General features: G+C 43.7%; 1 protein-coding gene across 5 annotated transcripts; it reads left to right on the top strand.

The window, feature by feature from the left end:
• The first annotated feature begins 4609 nt into the window (after positions 1-4609).
• On the top strand, positions 4610-16373 carry THAP12 (THAP domain containing 12). Of its 5 annotated transcripts, none has more exons than XM_042460127.1 (5): positions 4610-4908; positions 7336-7456; positions 9628-9735; positions 11281-11317; positions 12663-16373. In XM_042460127.1, the coding sequence occupies exons 1-5, from the start codon at positions 4733-4735 to the stop codon at positions 14600-14602; spliced, it is 2382 nt and encodes a 793-aa protein (XP_042316061.1). In that variant the 5' UTR covers positions 4610-4732; the 3' UTR covers positions 14603-16373. The 5 variants fall into 5 exon arrangements, with proteins under 5 accessions (XP_042316061.1, XP_042316060.1, XP_042316063.1 ...); XM_042460126.1 differs by having other exon boundaries at positions 12648-16373; XM_042460129.1 differs by having other exon boundaries at positions 4612-4821.
• Positions 16374-19945: the final 3572 nt, after the last annotated feature.

The following is a 19945-nucleotide window of genomic DNA, read 5'->3' as shown; positions in this document are numbered from 1 at the left end:
AAGAGATCCGTCTTGACAGCTTTTTTAAAGCTGTCTAAAGATGTCAATTGACGGATCTCATCCGGAGGTTGTTCCATAATCTGGGGGCAACAACAGAAAAAGCCCTCTGGGAGATAGCCAAAAGCCTAGATCTTTGAGGCTGCAGCAAATTCCTCCCAGAGGACCGGAGTGTGCGGGGAGGATTACATGGAAGGAGGCGGTCCCTGAGATAGTTTGGACCCAAGCCATTTAGGGCTTTAAAGGTGATAACCAACACCTTGTACTGGGCCCAGAAACTAATAGGCAGCCAGTGGAGGGACTTTAATACTGGAGTAATATGGTCCCTCCTTGATTTTCCTGACACTACTCTGGCTGCCATGTTCTGCACTAATTGCAGTTTCCGGACCAAGCACGAGGGTAGCCCCATGTAGAGCGCATTACAGAAGTCTAGATGTGAGGTTACCAGCACGTGTACAACAGTCTCAAGATCCCTTACTTCCAGAAAAGGGCACAGCTGGCGTATCAGCCAAAGCCGATAACAGGCACTCCTGACCGTCGCATTTACCTGATTTGTCATCAGGAGCGACGAGTCAAGGAGCACCCCCAGACTGCGAACACAGTCGCTGGAGGAGAATGTGACCCCATCCAGGACTGGAGGTTGCAACCCAATTCTTGGTTTCGGGGCCGCTACCATGAGCACCTCCGTCTTGTCTGGATTCAGTTTCAATCTGTTTTTCCTCATCCAGCCCATTACTGCCTGAAGACATTCATTGAGAGAAGAGATGCCATCAGAATTCAAGGCCGACGAACAAGACATGGAGAAATAGATTTGGGTGTCATTGGCGTACTGATAACACCCAGCTCCACAACTCTGAATGATCTCACCCAGCGGCTTCATATAGATGTTAAATAACATTGGGGACAGAATAGCACCCTGTGGGACTCCACAGGTGAACTCCCTTTTACTGGAGCAACTGTCCCTGAGCAGCACCCTCTTGGGACCTGCCCGAGAAGAAGGACCGGAACCACTGCAAAGCAGTGCCCCCGATACCTAACCCCCTCAGGCGGTCCAAGAGGATGCCATGATCTATCGTATCAAAAGCCGCTGAGAGGTCTAAAAGCACCAACAGGGTCACACTGCCCCGGTCGATGCTCAGACGCAGATCGTCGGTCAAGGCAACCATGGCAGTCTCAACCCCAAAGCCTGTCCTGAAGCTAGGGATGCCATAACCCGGCGGCCCCCGTGACAATCACGCTTTTGGGGGGCCCCTCACGGTCACGGCCTGGTTTGGGGGCCCCCCACGCCTTGTTCCCGGTTCGGGGTCCGCTCCTCCGCGCGCGGCTGTGCGCCACTCTCCCCACCTGGCGCACTGGCATAGCCTAGAGAGCAGCTCTTTAAAACATCTGCCACTCAGAGCTATTATATACCAAGTGAGCCCACATGGTATATATACCCTCAGGAAGCCTTACTTTCCAGGTTACAGTGAGAAAAGAAAAAAAGGCCATCAATTGTTCATGTTGTCTGGGAGTTTAATTGTCTCATCTTTTAAATGTAAACCGCATCAGTATTCTTGTAATTCTTTATCACAGGATCGTTTTTGAGGCCCTAAACACCTTTAATTGTAATATGCAAATTTATCCCGAAGCTGACCAATGGGAAAGAAGCAATCAGCCGTCCGCTTGGGTTGGTTTTCAATGGCTTGGTAAAGGAAGAGCTTTTGCCTTGCTTGTAAATAGGAAGCACTTTGGGGTAGCAAAGGCTGCAGAAATAGTTTGACTCCCCCCTTAAACATCCATGGCTCAGTGCTATAGGATTCTGGGAAGTGTAGTTTCTTGTGGCACCAGAGCTCTTTTGACAAAAGGAGGCTGAATAGTCCACAGCGGAGGCGTTGCCTGAGGAGGGCAGAACGGTGGAAGAGAGGAGGCTGCTCCGGATGGTCCTGGCACTTCCCTTGGCTCCCTCCCTCCGCCTCCGCCTCCTCCTCCTCTCAGAGCAGCCCCACAGCCAAGCTCATTCACACTCCCAGGCTTTTCTCTCTCCCTCCTCTCTGCACTTTGAGACCCCTTTAACTGCCAAAGCTCAATGCTCTGGAATTCTGGTGTCTGAGGCATTTGGCTTTCTCTGTCAGAGAGCTCTGGTGCCACAATAGACTACAATTCCCAGGATTCCCCAGCACTGAGCAGTCTCAAACTGGACCATTTCCTCAGTGTGGATGCAGCTGGGGAGGAATTCTGGGCACTGCAGTTCAACTAAGTATGGAGAGTTATGGGACTCCCTGTCAGAGATAGCTCTGGGGCCACAGTGTACTACAATTCCCAGCATTCCCCAGCACTAACCCAGGACAGTTAAGTCACTTTCAAACTGGATTATTTCCTCAGTGTGGATGCAGCTTTGGTGAGGAACTCTGGGCATTTCAGCCCAGCATTGTTTTATTTCTACAGTGTATTTTGGACCAGAGACAAGGTGACCAGGCATCCTCCTCCTTTTCCAGGACATGTCCTCCATTTGGATCATGGCTAAGAAGCATGAATTTATAATTACATGGGTGTTTTTAGCTTTTATTTTTGGCCATGTCCTACATATTTTTGCTTGGGTGCCCTACATTTTGGGGTGAGGGCATTGGTCACCTTGGTCAGGTAGCTTTCCAGGGGTTTAACTGCCATTCTGCTGTGGTGCTGGAACAGACCACCATTCCCAGAATTCCATAGCATCCAGATGATTTCTCCAGTGTAGATGCAGCCCAAGCCTTTTGCCTCTCTTATGTCTGAGATTTCAAAGCCCAGCCCTGGCACCACAACAAACTACAAATCCCAGGATTCCATAGGATGGAGTGATGAGAGTGAAAGCAGTGTGCAGCAGCCTAAGTTTGCTTAATGCAGTTCTTAACATGGTGCACCTCTTGCCTACAGAGTCTCCCAGGCCCCAGCGGGGCCCTAGAGTCCTCCAAGGCCTCGCTGGGGCTTGGGAGAGGCTGTCTCCCAGGTGGCCCAGCGAGGCCTTGGAGAAGGTTTTAAAATGTAGGACCTTTTTTTGGTTAATTTCCTGGCCAGGGCATTTTAAAAAAATGTCCTATATTTTAAGCCTTGTCCTACATTTTTTCCCAGTTTTGAGGTCCCCCGGGATGGCAACCCTGCCTGAAGCCAGTTTGAAATGGGTCTAGATAATCAGTTTCATCTAAGACAGCTTGGAGCTGAAGAGCAACCGCCCTCTCCATTACCTTGCTCAAGAATGGTAGCAAAGAGACTGGTCTAGAGTTGTTCATATCCAGGGGGTCCAGGGAAGGATTTTTCAGAAGCGGCCTAACAGCCGCTTCCTTCAGACAAGATGGAATATGTCCTTCCCTGAAGGATGCATTGATGATATCCATAAGGAACTTCTTCAATGCATCCCCCCTGGACGGCCAGCCATGATGGGCAAGGGTCGAGAGGGTAAGTTGTTTTCCTCACCCTACCAAGGAGCTTGTCCACGTCATCAGTACTCACAGATTGCAGCTGATCCAGAATAACTTCATCGACGGAGTCGCTGGACACAGAGCCTATGGTTTCTGTTGAAATATTGGCGTCTAAGTCGGCTCTTATCTGAGAGATTTCGTCTACAAAGAAGTTATTAATATCATTTCAAAGCACTCAAAATTAAATCTAGTTTATGGTTGTTGCTCTGATGAAAAAGAACTCTCAGAGATACCAAACTGAAGAAGAAAACAGGCAGAAAGAAGTGAAGCAAGTTTAGCACAAAATAATATTCACTATCTGGAGCCTTCCTGAGAGGAAGGACTGGAACCCATTTGGTACACAGTCCCTCTCTTGCCTTTGCATTTCCAACAGCTGTTGTTGTTGTTGTTGTTGTTTTGTTTTAGGAAGTCTGGACGGTGTCAAGTTCCGTCTGTGGAAGATCTTGTAATAATTTTCTCCAAAGTTATTACATTTTGTATATATCTTATTATTTCTCCACGAAGTTCTCCGCTTCTTTCTGTATTTATGCTTTCTTTCATCCATTTGACCACGCTTTCTTTCGCCGTCTCTTCTTCCAGCTCTATATCTAGTAATAATCTGTGTGTGTGTGTGTGTGTGTGTATATATATATATATAATGTTGCATTTAATATAAGACGATATAAGAGGAAAATGTATGCATACTGTACTTTTATTACTCCTTGATTTCAATTTGTCTTCTTGTATTAAATGTGTTGCATCGAGAAAAACATCAGTAAAATGTTTTTGTTAAAAAAAGAAAAAAATCAAAGTATTTCAAAATCCTAAGCATTAAAATACTAAAATGCACTAAACGTTATTATTAAATAATATTATTATTAGTATACAATATTATTAAATAATATTATTAAATAATTTTAAAGTGCACTAAACATTAAAGGATTAAAAGTGCACTAAAATGCACCAAAATATTATTATTAAATCTAATTATGAAATAGTATTAAATATTATTATTTAATAATATTAAAATGCACGCCTTCCAATGGGGACCGGAAGTGGTTGCGCGGCACCCTTCTTTCCTTATCTCTTTAAACTGGGGGGGGAATAAGAAGCGGGAGAGGAGGGGACGCATGCGCAGTAGCGAGCGCACCGGCGTCCATTTTGGGCGCCTGCGCGTTTGGGCGCTGTCGTCACGCGAATCTCTATGGTGGTTGGCGGAGAGCGGCCGTGGCGCGGTGCATGCTGGGAAGGAGGCGGACTCCTTCGCCGCTTCTCTGCCTTTGCCGCCGCCGCCGCCTTTGAGGAAAAGGAGGAGGAGGAGGATGCCGAATTTCTGTGCCGCCCCGAACTGCACCCGCAAGAGTACCTCGGCCGACCTGGCCTTCTTCCGCTTCCCCAGGGACCCCGCCCGGTCAGTCGCCCCGGGACCCAGCAGGAGGAGGGGAGAGGGAGAGAGGCGGGTTCACACGTTACGCGCGGGCAGATGCGGGTTTGGCAGGTCAGCACGCGGGTCGGGCGTAGAGGGAGACGGACATCCTTTCTGGGAGGGAGGAGGAGGAGAGGAAGGAGGATCCAGTGCCTGACCTGGGTTCACACGTTACGTGGCGGAAGATGAGGGTTTGGCACGGAAACATGCGGGTTTACTTTAGAGGGAGGCAGATTCTTGGATTAGAGGAGGAGGAGGGCTTCAGGTGTTCTTCAGTGCCTGCCCACGTTACAAGGAAGTATGTCAGGGCTTGACAGGGAAACACGCATCAGGGCCTGACCTGGGTTCACACGTTAATGTGGTTCAAGGTGAGGGTTTGGCAGGGAAAGACGTGGGTTGGGGTTAAGGGAAGATGGGGATCCTTGGCTGTGGATGCAGAGGGCTGTTCAGACGTTACTCAGTGGCTGACAGCATCTGCGCACTCAGAGGGAGGCCGCCCTGTTCACACGTTACTTGGTTCAAGGTGAGGGTTTGGCAGGGAAACAGGCCGGTTGGGGGAGGCAAGTCATAGAATGGCAGCGTTGGAAGAGGCCCCAAGGGCCACCCAGCCCTACCCATTCTGCCATGCAGGAACTCTCAGTTCTCCAATACCTGGCCCGTGTTCCCACATTACCAGGGAGAATGCTGTCAGAGTTTAGCAGGGAAAGACGTGGGTTGGGCCCAGAGGGGCACAGAGACCCTTGGGGAGGAGGAGGAGGAGGGTTCAATGCCGGACCTGGATGCACACGCTGCATGGCTGAAGATGAGGGTTTGCCAGGCGGTTATGGGGAGACTAATCCTTGGATTAGAGGAGGAGGAGGAGGAGTGTGTTTGACGCATTACTCAGTGCCTGACCTGTGTCCACACACTTAATTGATAACTGCCTTTGCATGGATCTTGACCCATGGCGACCCTATGGATGAGACAGCTCCAAGACCTTCTGTCCTTCACTGCTCTGCTTCAGTCCTTCAACCCCATAAAACCCATGACTTCCTTAATAGAGTCCATCCATCTGGCCTTCCTCTCTTTCTCCTTCCTTCCACCATTATTGTCTTTTGCAGTGAGTCCTTCCTTCGCATGATGTGTCTGAAGTAGGACAGCCTCAGTTTGGTCATCTTGGCTTCCAGGGATATTTCTGGCTTGGTCTGCTCTAGGACCCATTTGGTGGTCTTTTTGCTGCCCATGGGATCCTCAGCACACTTACGCCCCTCAAATTAGACACTATACTTTGATTGATATAGCCTAAAATTGCATTGGCTTTCTTAGCTGCCACTGTTGACTCATGTTCAACTTGTGGCTTACTAGGCTAAATGTACCTAGCTCCCTAAGTCATTCCTCATGGGGCATGGTTTCAAGACCTTTCACGATTCTGATCGCCCTCCTGAGTCGTTCCCCATAGGGCTTCACCATTTTAGTCGCTCTCCTTTGGACACGCTCCAGTTTCTCCACATCTTTTAAATAGTGGTGCCCAGAACTGGACACAATATTCCAGGTGGGGCCTGACCAGAGCAGAATATAGTGGCACTATTACTTCTCTTGATCTAGATAGACACTATACTTTTATTGATGCAGCTAAAATTGCATTGGCCTTGTTAGCTGCCACATCACACTGTTGACTCATGTTCGATTTGTGGTCTACTTGGACTCCCAGATCCCTTTCACATGTAGTTTCATTCAGCCAGGTGTCCCTCATCTTATATCTGTGCATTTCGTTTTTCCGCCCTAAGTGCAATACCGTACATTTCTCCGTGTTGAATTTCAGTTTGTTAGCTTTGGCCCAGCTGTCTAGTCTAGTCGGGGCATCTTGAATTTTTATCCTGTCCTCTGGGGTATCAGCTACTCCCCCTTGTTTGGTGTCATCTGCAAATTTGATAAATATGCTCCCAATTCTGTCATCCAAGTCATTGATAAAGATGTTGAATAACACTGGGCCCAGGACAGAGCCCTGTGGGACTCCACTGGTCACTTCTCTCCAGGATGAAGAGGAACCATTGTTGAGCACCCTTTGGATCTTCTGAATCATTTCCAGGATAAAGTCATATTGATCTTTCATTGGCTGTGGTGCTTAGAATATATAAATGTATTCCTAGTGGGTCATTTGGCAGCAAATAAATAATTTAAAATTTCACATCACAGTGCTCATTTGCTAAGTTGTATGTTTGTCCTTTGCGTATCCTGACATATTCAAGGCAAAGAATAATCAATTCAAAACTATTTTATTTTCATAGGGTACTTTTTCATTAAGTGTTTCATTAAAGGTCTTTTTGTACTTGCTAATGCCAGTGATTAAAAATGAAACTGAACAAAGGCTCTGATTTTAGTTACCAATTTATCCTGATGTTCTAATGCTGCTTGAAGTTATAAAGTCGGGATGGGCAAACTGCGATCCATGGGCTTTTGTGGCCCTTTCTGCCAGATTTTGCCATTTTCAAGAAGCTAAAAAAATGTTTTCTCTTGCAGATGTCAGCGGTGGGTTGAGAACTGCCGAAGGGCTGATCTGGAAGATAAGACACCTGACCAACTCAACAAGCATTACAGACTCTGCGCAAAACACTTTGAAACGTCAATGATATGCAGAACTGTAAGTGAAAGGATCTGACAACAGTAGTCTCTTTTTACTCTACAAGAGGAGTGACCAGTACACACAATAGGTGCCACATGCAACACACTCTTCTCCCACTGTATTTGTAGTCCTCCTGGCAACATTGTGTTGCTGAACTTTTGCACAACAGTAAAATCACAATTTAGAATTATGATTTTATGTGTCTTCTTTTAGAGGAGAATTTCACTTATACAAACACAGTCCTTCTCTCAATCAAAGTTGCTCTCCTTTCATGGCTTGTTTTATTGTCAAAACAACAACAACAAAAATGGAAAGATAGTGGTGTGGGAGTACATTTGTGAGAATATTGGTGTGTGTGTGTGTGTGTGTGTGTGTGAAATTGGCCTCTGGCTCTGGTAAAGTGGCTCACCCTTGCTCTACAATGGGCAATATGGTTATAGTTTTTGTGCCTTACCTCAGGTTACAAATAGAATTCTTTAACTAGAATGTCTTATCAAACAAAAGGGATTTTCCGTGATTTATTGTCTGAAGCTATTTGACCGACTTTCCCTGTGATAAGAAGATATTTAAATGCTCATGTTTTGCAGTGAAGTGGAACGTGAAGAGTGTATTCCACTGACTTCCATGCATGCCCAACCTATTTGTTTTAGGGCTTTTAAGCCTCTCTGAGTTACATAAGAATGAAAGTATGTAGTGGTAGATTGGTGTCCTGGGAATTGCATAGCATGAGCTGAAAAAGAGTGAAGGTGGGGCTATCCCTTTGGAAATACCAGGTTTCATCAAAGAGTCTCATCTGATGCTCTGCTGGAGGAAATTCCATCTCTGAAAACTGAACAGCGTTTTATGGCCCCAAATGTTTTTGAAATTAGGTTTTAAATGGTCAAGTGAATTAGTTTGGATAACGGCTATATACAGACTGCTCCTATTCCCCTTTGCTGGATTTGTCTAGAATATGAAAGCATGTAAAAAGCTTTGGGTAGCTTCAGGAAATGACCACTACAAGGATTCAACATGGAAGTACAAAGAATCACAAATGTTTGCTGAGCACCAGCATCACTCTTCCAAGAGCTGGGATAACTTTACACATCTGAGAAACAGATGAACTTACAGAAGTCATTTTCTTTATCATATCACTTTAGTAGTTGTTAAAAAAACCCAACAACCTATTATTTAATTTGATTTTACATTCAGACTACAGATCAAGCTATCTTGACTATTAAAATCTCTGGTTTCCTGAGAGACGTGATTGATGGGGAGGCCCTGAGCAGCATGCATCCCTCTCCTCTAAATTGCCACTTGCACTGAAGTCCAGAGAAGGCAGGAAAGTCTGCATCTGCACTGCAGAAATAATGCAGCTAGACACCATTTTAACCTGCATGGCTCAGTGCTGTGGAATTTGGGGATTTGTAGTTTTGTAGATACAGCTATTTAGCCTGTATCAAACTGCATTTCTGCAGTGCAGATGCAACCAAACAGCAGGAATCTCTTCAGTTGCTGGTTCTTATCCATGATGCAAACAGTGGTAATGGCTCCACCACCCTGAAAACCTGTCAATGCACCTGTCTAAATGGCTAGATAGAATCATAGAATTGAAAGTGGCCCTGTGGTTCATCAAGTCTAACCCACTGCCCAATGTGAGCTCTCCAGCTACAGTATCCCCAGCAGATAGCTGTCCAGCCTCTTTTTGAAGACATCTAGAGAGGTAAGATCTTGTATCTCATGGGTGATGAAGTTACTCTTCTGCCATTCCTTGTCCAAATAAAAGAAGCCCTTGCCTCACTCCTGCTCGGGCTCCTGGGTGTTGGCAGAAGACTGGAGGTCACAAGAATTTGGGACACTTATGAATGGCCAATTAGCCAATCTGAGCCAATATATTTGTAGAGCAGGCCTGTCGTGCAAGTATTTCATTTTGTTTGAGGAGCTGGCTTCTCTCCATTTAAGTCTGCCTGAGACATGTCTTGAGATCCGTTAAAGAGTTACCTAAAAATGAAAGTTAAAATGTAAAAGCGGATTAAGGACATGTACTCTTGGTGGGTTGCCATTTGCGAGGAAGAAATGGCAAGGATACCAAACTGGTCTCAAATCCTTCTGCAGCAGCCCTTTCCCCCCCAGGTGATATGTTTTCCTCTTTAAAGAAACTTGTTGACAAATCATAGAGTAGAAAAATAAAAGCTTTTTTTCCCTTGCAGAGCCCCTACAGGACAGTTTTACGAGACAACGCTGTGCCAACAATATTTGACCTCACAAGTCATTTGAACAATCCACGCAGCAGGCACAGAAAAAGGATTAAAGAGCTGGTAGGTCCCTTGAGTGGAGATGCTATGGTGCAGTAACTCTAGGCTTGAATGACTAGGCTGAGTTCCAAAGGACAAACTAGGAATAGAATTACAATACCCAGAAGTCACCACTTAGTGGAAGGCCAATCCAAACTGTACCCTACGGCATCCCAGAACCTCTCCTGCAACATTTTACCAAATTCCAGCTGCATTTTATCCATGTTTTGTCATTTCACCAGTTAGGAATCTCAGTTGCTTTCAGTAGCTCCCCAGTTTTGCCTGAAACCAAATGTTGGTGGATTTCTCTTAAGAAGAGAGGGTTCATTACATCCTCCTACAATTATGTGAAGATCATAGGAGCATGTGCTGCAGTCCTCCACTGCATGCTTAGGGTAGGAATCATAAAGCATCCATGGTAGGAGTGCAGACATGGCTTGGTTTAGAAGCCCCTGATTCTGGTGGTGACCACTGCTCCCACCTAAGTTCTCTGTCTGCATGGCAGAGGTATTGGGGCAAAGGTTTAGTCAGTTTATTACACATGCTGGTCTCAGAGGAAGTGGAAAGCAAAGATATCTCCACTTAGGAAGGAGGAACTACATAAGATCCCCAAGTGCAAAAATATATCATTAAATACCAAAGACAGAATCATCCAGGCTGCAGTTTTGGCGTATGATGCTGCAAGCTATGGTACTGGAGGAAAATGCTATGGAAACCCTAAACTGCTCAAAATACAGGCTGCATCTGCACTACATGAATAATCTAGGTTTACACTACTTTAACTGCCATGGCTCAATGCTATGGAATTCTGGGAATTGTAGTTTGTTGTGGCACCAGAGCTCTCTGACAAAGAACGCTAAATATCTTACAAAACTACAATTTCCCAAATTCCATAGCAGTTAGTGGTGTAAACCTGGATTATTTCTGTAGTTTGGATGCAACCACAGATAAATACATCCAAGAGGAAATTAAGCCTAAACTTTCACTAGAAGCCAAAAATGACCAAACTGAGGCTAATCATACTTTGGATATATTGTGAAGCAGTGCAAAATGTGGTGGCCAGGGGCGGGAGGGGGGGAAGATGGATTGACTCACTGAAAGAAGCTGTGACTATGCTAAGTTTGTGAGACCTGGACAGGGTTATTGATGACTGAGGCTCTTGGATGTCTCTCATTCCTAGTGTTGTAAGTGGAAGCCGATAGGATGGCAAATAACACTATTGGGTTCATTGTTTAAATATCTAATGGTCACCCTAGTTTTGGGTGACCTGTGCCAGTACAGAGTTTATTTGCCTACACCTGAGAACATTTAGAAGTGGTGGGCTAGACATGGGCAGCTTATGGGCAGTTGGTGTTCTACTGTGAAATGAAATTGTGGATCTTTTTATATGTGGTCTGTGTCATTTTTTCCAGCAAAGACAGTCTCAGCACTTTGAATGTTTTAAGTGTCCTTGGATAGATACATGTCTGGGTGCAGAAGAATTGTGTTCGTAAAAATTGTACATTTCCCTTGCTTTTGGGGAAAAGATTTCTCACATGGGATATAATCCTATTGGTTTTCTTTCCCCAGAGTGAAGAAGAAATAAGATCATTAAACCAGCCAAAAAGTAAGTGATCACTGATGCTACAGGATGGTTGGCTTATCATTATGTACATCCATCTTTTTATCGTATTTCTTCCTATTTGACTTTGTCCTGGAAGGATAGACAGAATGCATGCAAACAAATCACTAATATTGAGACATTTAATCATTCTGGATGATGAACATGATCCACCCACATCCTGTTAATTTCATCAGGAGAAGTCAGCATATGTTTTAAATCTCTCCAGTTGAAATCAGTGGAATTTTGAGGATATCGTGTCCTCTGCGTCATATGTGAACAAACTTCAGGCTTTCATACACAGCGCTTGCAAGCATATACTAGTGGTCTTCCTTTGAAAACTATGTGTTTACAAACACATGTAGCCTATGAAGATATCCATCACAGAGCCAAAAATGCCAGTAGCTTCCAGGGAGGTGTATTTGTTTGGAATAATCTAGTTCCTCCTTATCTACAGTGTGAAATGGCCTTGAATTAATTATTTTTTGTAAGATAAAAGTGGATAATCCTCCCACTCCATTCTGTCTGTTGTAAATGGTTATGTTGCTAAGATAGTGCAGTGTTTGGAAACTTAGAAAAGAGAACATTTAAAAAAAGATATGCGTGTTTTCATAAGAAGTTTTGTGATTTTGTTCATGCTATGAAACTGGAGCATAGGTTTTATTGCCATTTTGTTATTAACTTGGCTATCAGATGCAGCGGACAGTACTGTCCTCATTCAAGAGCACACAATCCTGTGTGGGCACAGGTTTCCAAGCATGTATGTGTTTATTTTGCTAAAGTGTAGAGTAGCCCCAGGAAAAAGAACAGGGCCGCTGTACTTTTAAAACAGGCATGGGCAAAATGGGACTTGTGGTTCATATGCAGTCCTATAATCTCATTTTCACCCCCAGTTAACCCGTCCAGGACATCCCCAGATTCTGTTTTTTAGAAGAGGCAAATGGATTCTCCCAAAGAGCATGGGACTGCCACCAAATGAAGAAGGTTTTGGTTTTCCAAAACTGGCTAAAAAACCATGTCACATGGTTTCTGGTTTCAGAAAAATGCAGCAGTGCAGCCCAGCAGAAGTGCACAGGATGCACATTAGCTTTAAAAGCTCTATGAAAAATGGAATTTTAGCAGGTTTAGCTTCTCATACAAAGTTCTCTATTCTACTCAACTATTAACCTGTACACTCTTAATTTTTAAAGTATTAAAGTTTATATGCGACCTCTAGGAATTGTTACACAAGAATGTTCCCCATCATCAAAAGTATGACTGAGCTTTGTTAAACTTAAAGATGATGAATTGGTCATTTTGGTATTGCTATATTAAATGGTTTATTAAATATTTTCAGTGCCTCTTTTTCTAGGTGGTGAAGCTTTTGAACAAGAAAAGATGAGTCAAGAGTCTGTTGACAATGATATCCCAAACCCAGCCTCTGTGGAAGGAGGAGATGAGCCCTCTGAAGATAGCATCCCTTTAACGCAAGAGGAGAGGGAAAACAAAGACTACCTTAAATCTTTATTTGAAATTTTAATCCTCTTGGGGAAACAAAACATTCCTTTGGATGGCCACAATGCTGACTCACTCCCAGAAGGCATCTTCACTCCAGACAACTTCCAGGCCCTCTTGGAATTCAGAATAAACTCTGGAGATGAAGTCCTGAGGAAGCGCTTTGAGACCACAGCTGTGAACCTGGCTTATTGTTCCAAGATGCAGCAAAAGCAAATGCTGGAGATCTGTGAAAACTGTGTGCGAGATGAGACCCTCCGGGAAGTCAGGGACTCTCACTTCTTTTCCATTGTCACAGATGAGCTGGTGGACCTAGCTGGTGAGGAGCATTTGCCAATACTGGTGAGGTTTGTCGATTATTGTCACAACCTGAGGGAGGAATTCATCGGGTTCCTACCTTATGAGGCAGATCCTGAAATCTTAGCTGTTAAGTTCCATACAACAATTACTGAAAAATGGGGACTGAACATGGAATATTGCCGAGGCCAAGCCTATATTGTCTCCAGTGGTTTTGCTTCCAAAATGAAGACTGTGGCTACAAGGATCTTAGAAAAATATCCACAAGCTGTATATACGCTGTCTGCCTCTTGCGCCTTGAACATATGGTTAGCCAAATCAGTTCCAGTTTTGCGTATCTCTGTGGCACTTGGAACAATTGAGGAGGTTTGCTCGTTCTTTCACCAGTCACCCCAGTTGCTCACAGGCTTGGACAACGTTATCACTCTTCTCTTTCAGAACAGTGAGGAGAAGGGGAATGAACTGAAGGGCATTGTCCGTTCCAGTTGGACAGGCCGACATGATACCTTTGAGATTGTGGTAGACCTCCTGCAGGCCTTCGTACTGTGCCTGGACAGCATAAATGACACTTCTATCCGGTGGAACAGCTCTGTTGCCGGCCGAGCATATATACTTTCCACTGCATTAGCAGACTTTGATTTTGTTGTAACTGTTGTGATTATCAAGAACATCCTCTCTTTCACAAGAGCCTTTGGTAAGAACCTCCAGGGCCAAACATCAGATGTCTTCTTTGCAGCCAGCAGTTTGACAGCAGTGTTGCATTCCTTGAATGAGGTGATGGAGAATATTGAGGTATATCATGAATTCTGGTTTGAGGAAGCCACCAACTTGGCCATGAAGCTGGACCTATCTGTTAAGCTTCCTGGGAAATTTTGCCGAGCCCAACAAGGGAGCTTGGATTCTGAAATGACCCCAGAAAACTACTACAAAGAAACACTTAGCATTCCAACTGTAGAGCACATCATTCAAGAACTGAAAGATATATTTTCAGAGCAGCACCTAAGAGCACTGAAGTGTTTGTCTTTAGTGCCCTCTGTCATGGGGCAGCTCAAATTTAATACGTCAGAGGAACATCATGCTGATATGTACAAAAATGACCTCACCAACCCAGACACATTGTCTGCAGAACTTCACTGCTGGAGAATCAAGTGGAAACACAGAGGGAAGGATATAGAACTGCCCACCACCATTTATGAGACGCTTCATTTGCCTGACATTAAGTTCTTCCCTAATGTGTACTCGTTGCTTAAAGTTCTCTGCATCCTGCCAATAATGAAAGTGGAGAATGAAAAATTTGAAATTGGCCGAAGACGCCTGAAGGCCTACTTGAAGAACACATTGACTGAACAGAGATCGGGTAACCTAGCCTTGCTTAACATAAACTTTGATAATAAGCATGACTTGGATTTAATGGTTGACACCTACATCAAACTGTATCCAGACAAAGCAGACTATCCAGAAGAATTCCTTCCATCATCAGAAGGAACAGAAGAGACTTAACGGAATTACAGGGAAAGATGACTCAAGCTCTTGGTTCTATTTTTGGATACTTGTTTCCATTTTTTGGGGAGAGCAGGTGGTCAAACCTGAGAGAATTAATGAATCACTGCAAGCATCCTTCCATTTAAGGTGTGTCTCTTTGAACAAGCCATGAGACACTGACCCTCAGCTTAGCGTTTTAAAAAAGGTTGATCTGTTCAGATGTAATATCTGGAGTTGTAAAGACCTGGCTACCATATTGACACAGTTGATGTGACTGTTCACTCTCTCCCTTGGTCCCATTACTTAGCATAATAATTTTATGTTGTTACTTTGAGAAGACACACTTTGCGGTAACTGCAGATCCTCTCACTCAAGTAACTAACAGGACATGGTTTTTTTTTAAAAAAGAAAAAGAAAATCATTACTTTGACATTTTTTGATTATCCATTCTTATTTTCCCTGTAACAGTGCTGTAAATGGCCTGGGTTCCAGTGAACTATTGGGATAGTTTAAATCAAGTGAGCAAAGTATAGCCTGTGGTTCACACGCAGCCCCACAGGGTCATTTTATGGCCCCTAGTGCCTCCTGGGGCACATTTTTTACTCATACGCCCCCAGATGTCCTGTAAGAGGTGTGGGGGTCATTTTCACTACATTTTAAACTCATCTCCCCAGCCATTTTGTACCCAGAAAAGCCCTTTAAAAAAGCAAGTCACATAATGTTTTGAAAAAAGGCTTCTCCTAGGCCTAAATTGGCTGGAGAGGGGCTACAAATATGGTGAAAATCCACCCACAGTCCCTGAAGAGCATTGGGAAGCATCTGGTGGCCTGCCTTGTAACCTGCCTTGAATCCCATTGTGGGGGAAAAGTGGGTTATAAATCCTTTAAATAAATAAATAAATACATTTTTTTGACTGGGGTTGGAGGAACGTGGTCCTTTAAGGTCTCCTAAGGGGCTAGTGTATTCCCTAGGCTCCCACAGTTGTCCACCCCAGTTTAGAGTTTGGTCTAATCTGTGTACTGGATGGGACTGTTGTCAACATCTGGAACCCATCACAGGCCTGGAATTAGGTTTCACAGAGAGCTCTGGGACAGCCCCAAGTCTGTATATAAGAATTTCGACAAAAGTCACCTCCCAAACAAGCACACCCCTTTTCTCTTTTCAAAAGATTCTTCTTGGCTCCACCAAGGGAATTTGTCCTTCAGTATGGAGGCGAGTTTTCATAAGTGTTCATGAACCAGTGGCTCCTGTTCTTTGTCCATTGGATCCCCTGTACAGTGGCCATTTTTGAACTCCTGCTTTTATGAGTGGGTGACAACTTTCAGAAATTAAGCTATCTTTTAAAATAAATAAATAAATAAAGGAAATATAAGAGTAATATGCAGGAAGCATCCAGAACTCTGTTCAACTATAGACCTGTATGTACATTTTTACTAGCTTCCTTCTTGCCTTGAGGATAGGAATTACGAACATAAATGACAGAAGAAGTGGAAATAAGAGGTTGTAGGGGTTTTTGTTTTGTTTATTTTAGGTTTTCTATGTAGACATTGTATGGAGATTTTTTTTTCTGCTGGTATTTTTAAGGCTACAAAGGAAACATTTTTGTATAGTTTTATTTCCATGCGCAATAAAATGTGAATTTCCTATTTTCAGTATTATCTGTTAGCTGTGGCTGTAGAGCAGCCTCTGTGTGTAGGTGTCCCTGGAACCATAGGGCTCTGTAAGAGGTCACAAGGGGTTCCACAAGAGATTGTGAATGGAAAACATAATAAACGTTTTTTGAGCTGTAGATATAATTTTTATGCATGGGTTCCCTGAGACGAGAAGTTTATTTCAACAGTTGCTCCAAGGTAAAAAGCCAGCTCCAGTAGCTCCCAGAGATCATAGAAGCTATAGAACCAGCTTTCAAACATGTCACCATCTATGTGAGCTCTTGTCATAATGGTCTGTCAGCCAAGAAATTCCCTTTGTATCCCAGATGTCTTTTGCACAAAGTGGATTCTGTGTTTGTAGAGGTGTGTTCTCTTCATTTGGGGTTCTAGGAAGACCTTTGAATTTTCACTGTTTCCTTGTTTGAACCAGCTGCATCCTAGAAACCTGTCTCAGGTGACATTCTTTTTCCTTCCCTTCTTTAGAGGTCTTAACACATTTTAATGGTTTTTTTTTTTTAAAGTATTGGCCACATTTCAGAAAAGTGTTCTTTTATCAGCTGCCATTTTTCTTTCATTTATCTAGACACAATACTTCAATTGACGCAGCCTAGAATCGCAGTGGCCTTTTTAGCAGCCACATCACACTGTTAACTTACGTTCAACTTGTGGTCTACTAAGACTCCTAGATCCCCTTCCCATGTCGTCTTGTTAAGACAGGTGTCCCCCATCCTATATCTATGCATTTCATTTTTTTCTGCCTACCTTGTTGAAATTCATTTTGTTAGTTTTGGCCCAGATTTATAAACTATTCAGATTTGATCCTCTCCTCTGGGGTATTAACTACTACTCCTAATTTGGTATCATTTGCAAATTTGATAAGAAGACCTTTTATTCTTTCATCCAAGTCATTGATAAAGATGTTGAATAGCACTGGACCCAGGACAGAGCCCTGTGGGACCCCACTGGTTACTTCTCTTCAGGATGAAAAGGAGCCATTGTTGAGCACACTTTGGGTTTGGCCAGTCAACCAACAAATCCACCTAACTATTGCATTGTCTAGCCCACATTTTACTAGCTTGTTTTTAAAGAATATCATGGGTGACTTCGTCAAAGGCCTTACTATCCTTTTTCCACTCTGGAAAATGAACATGTTAATATTTATGATTTATATATTTAAAGTATTTCTGTATTGCCTCCCCACCCACAAGGACTCACGGGGCAATGAACAAATTTTAAAAAATTCAAACAATGCAGAGATAAAAACATTCTGTAAACACATTAAATACTCTTTAAAAACAATCCTAGAATCAAGTTTTGGGGAACAGCTAAGATGGCCATTTCAAACATTGAATGTCATGTAGAAAAAGCAATGTCTTGGCTGCCTACTGGAAGCTTAAAAGCGATCAGGCAAGTCTAACTTCCTTGGGTAGGGAGTTCCACAGTCAAGATGCTGCTACATTGGCTTGAGAAGCATCATGATGGAGCAGCGGAAATTTCTGCACAAAAAGCTGCTTGTCCTTCTTGCTGGGCTGCTTGCAATCCTGTAAAAGAACATGTAATTCCACCCGACCTTGAAACCCAGGTGGTTTGTATCCAGAAAAGGTGCAGGCTTGAAAATAAAATGCAAGTTATGGCCAGCCCATCAGGTAATGCAAAATGGATGGATGGTGTTCAGTGTCATCAGAACCAGATCTGCAATACCAGTAATAGAATCTATATTGGTAGAGGACAGTTGTGGAGAAAATAACACATGAACCAAGAAATTATCCTGCCAACATAATCTATTGAGTTAGACCCTTTGTCCATCCAGTCCAGTACTGGCAGGTTCTGACTGGCAGTAATAATTTCCTAGGGCTGACTCTGTAGGACCTAAGCCATGTTTTGGAAACCTCTTGGGCAATTTTAGGCTTAGAAAGGCCTATTGTTTTTATAGAAGAAGGTGAACTAGAAGTCACATCCTTTAAAAAAAAAGGCCTCTGTTTTGCCAAAATTGGTGTTGATGGGGAATATGATGAAAATGTCCCCATGCCTCCTGGAGGACAGCAGGACCAAAACAGCACTGGGAAGGGGACTTATTTGACCCACAGGTCTCATTTGGCCAACCTAAGGTGTATATAGAGAATGAAAGTTCAACATTTTGTCACACTTGTGATGAATAACACTGGGTGAAAATACATGGGTGAGCATTTTTGTTGTGTGCCTTCATGTCGTTTCCAACTTATGGTGACCACTAAGGTGAACCTATCACAGGATTTGCTGGAGCTGAGACTCTGCCAAGGTCCCTCAGTGGATATCCATGTCTGAGTGGGGAACTGAACCCTGATCTCCAGAGCCTTAATCCAGTGCTTAAACCACTACACCATGCTGGCTCTCAAAAGAGAGGGTGGCCCTATACAAATAAAAGTCAACTTGGAGTGGCTGTGTGTAGGGCGAATCTAACTCCCATCTCAGAGTTGTCTCTGTTATACTTACTCCCTAAAAGTAGTGTTGCCAGTGTCCTTTACAGTGAGAAATATAAGTTACTGCACTTAGGTAGAAAAAATGAAATGCATAGATATAGGATGGGGGACACCTGGCTTAAGAAGACTACATGTGAAAGGGATCTAGGAGTCTTAGTGGACCATGGGTTGAACATGAATCAGTTGTGATGTGGCAGCTAAAAAGGTCAATGCAATTTTAGGCTGCATCAACAGAAGTATAGTGTTTATAGTATAGATCAAGGGAAAAAATAGTGCCACTCTCTTCTGCTTTGGTCAAGTCTCACCTGGAATAATCCTGTGTCCAGTTTTAGGCACCACAATTCAAAAAAGGATGTTGAGAAACTGGAGCGTGTCCAAAGGAGGGCAACCAAAATGGTGAATGGTCTGGAAACCATACCTTATGAGGAAAGATTTAGGGAGCTGGGTATGATTAGCCTGGGGAAAAGAGAGTTAAGGGGTGATATGATAGCCCTGTTTAAATACTTGAAGGGATGTCATATTAAGGAGGGAGCAAGCTTGTGTTCTGCTGCTCCAGAGAACAGGACTGGAACAATGGATGCAAGCTACAGGAAAAGAGATTCCAGCTCAACATTAGGAGGAACTTCCTGACAGTAAGAGATGTTCGACAGTGGAACACACTCCCTGGAAATGCAGTGGAGTCTCCTTTCTTGAGATCTTTAAACAGAGGCTGGATGGCCATCTGTTGAGGATGCTTTGATTTAGATTTCCTGCATGGCAGGGGGTTGGCCTAGATGGTCTTGTGGACTCTTCCAACTCTATGATTCTATTACATACTCTCCAACTGTCCTGATTTGGGATGGACTGCCCAGATTAATCCCCTGTCTTCCCATTTTTTTCAGCTCCTTTTAAAATGTCCCATTTTCTCTCTTGTCCCACCTTTTTCCTTAGTCCACAGTTACTTCAGCCGCTGCAAACTGAGATCAGACTGCAAAAGCAGTTCACACACAACTTAGGAGGAGGGGGCTGCATCTGTACTACAGTAGTAGAGCAGTTTGACACCACTTTAACTGCCATTGCTCAGTGCTATGGAGTTCTGGGATTTGTAGTTTTGTGTAGTTCAGCTCTGGTGCCAAAACAAACTCCAAATCTCAGAATTCTGTACCATGAAGCCATAGTTAAAATGTGATATTGCATTATTTCTGCAGTGCAGATGTAGCCTAGGGAAGGATGGGGCAGAATCTTTCCCTTCCCAGTAGGCTCAGGCAAAA

Source organism: Sceloporus undulatus, chromosome 3 (assembly GCF_019175285.1).
Source record: "Sceloporus undulatus isolate JIND9_A2432 ecotype Alabama chromosome 3, SceUnd_v1.1, whole genome shotgun sequence".
Lineage (NCBI taxonomy): Eukaryota > Metazoa > Chordata > Lepidosauria > Squamata > Phrynosomatidae > Sceloporus > Sceloporus undulatus.
The sequence above is the reverse complement of the archived record's forward strand: the minus strand, read 5'-3'. Positions and strand labels throughout refer to the sequence as shown.

Excerpts from the sequence above, each read along its gene's own strand:
- THAP12 (XM_042460126.1), top strand. The coding sequence starts at position 4,733 with ATGCCGAATTTCTGTGCCGCCCCGAACTGCACCCGCAAGAGTACCTCG. Across the intron at positions 7,457-9,627 it reads CGTCAATGATATGCAGAACT|AGCCCCTACAGGACAGTTTT; the intron begins GTAAGTGAAAGG and ends TTTCCCTTGCAG. Across the intron at positions 9,736-11,280 it reads GAAAAAGGATTAAAGAGCTG|AGTGAAGAAGAAATAAGATC; the intron begins GTAGGTCCCTTG and ends TTCTTTCCCCAG.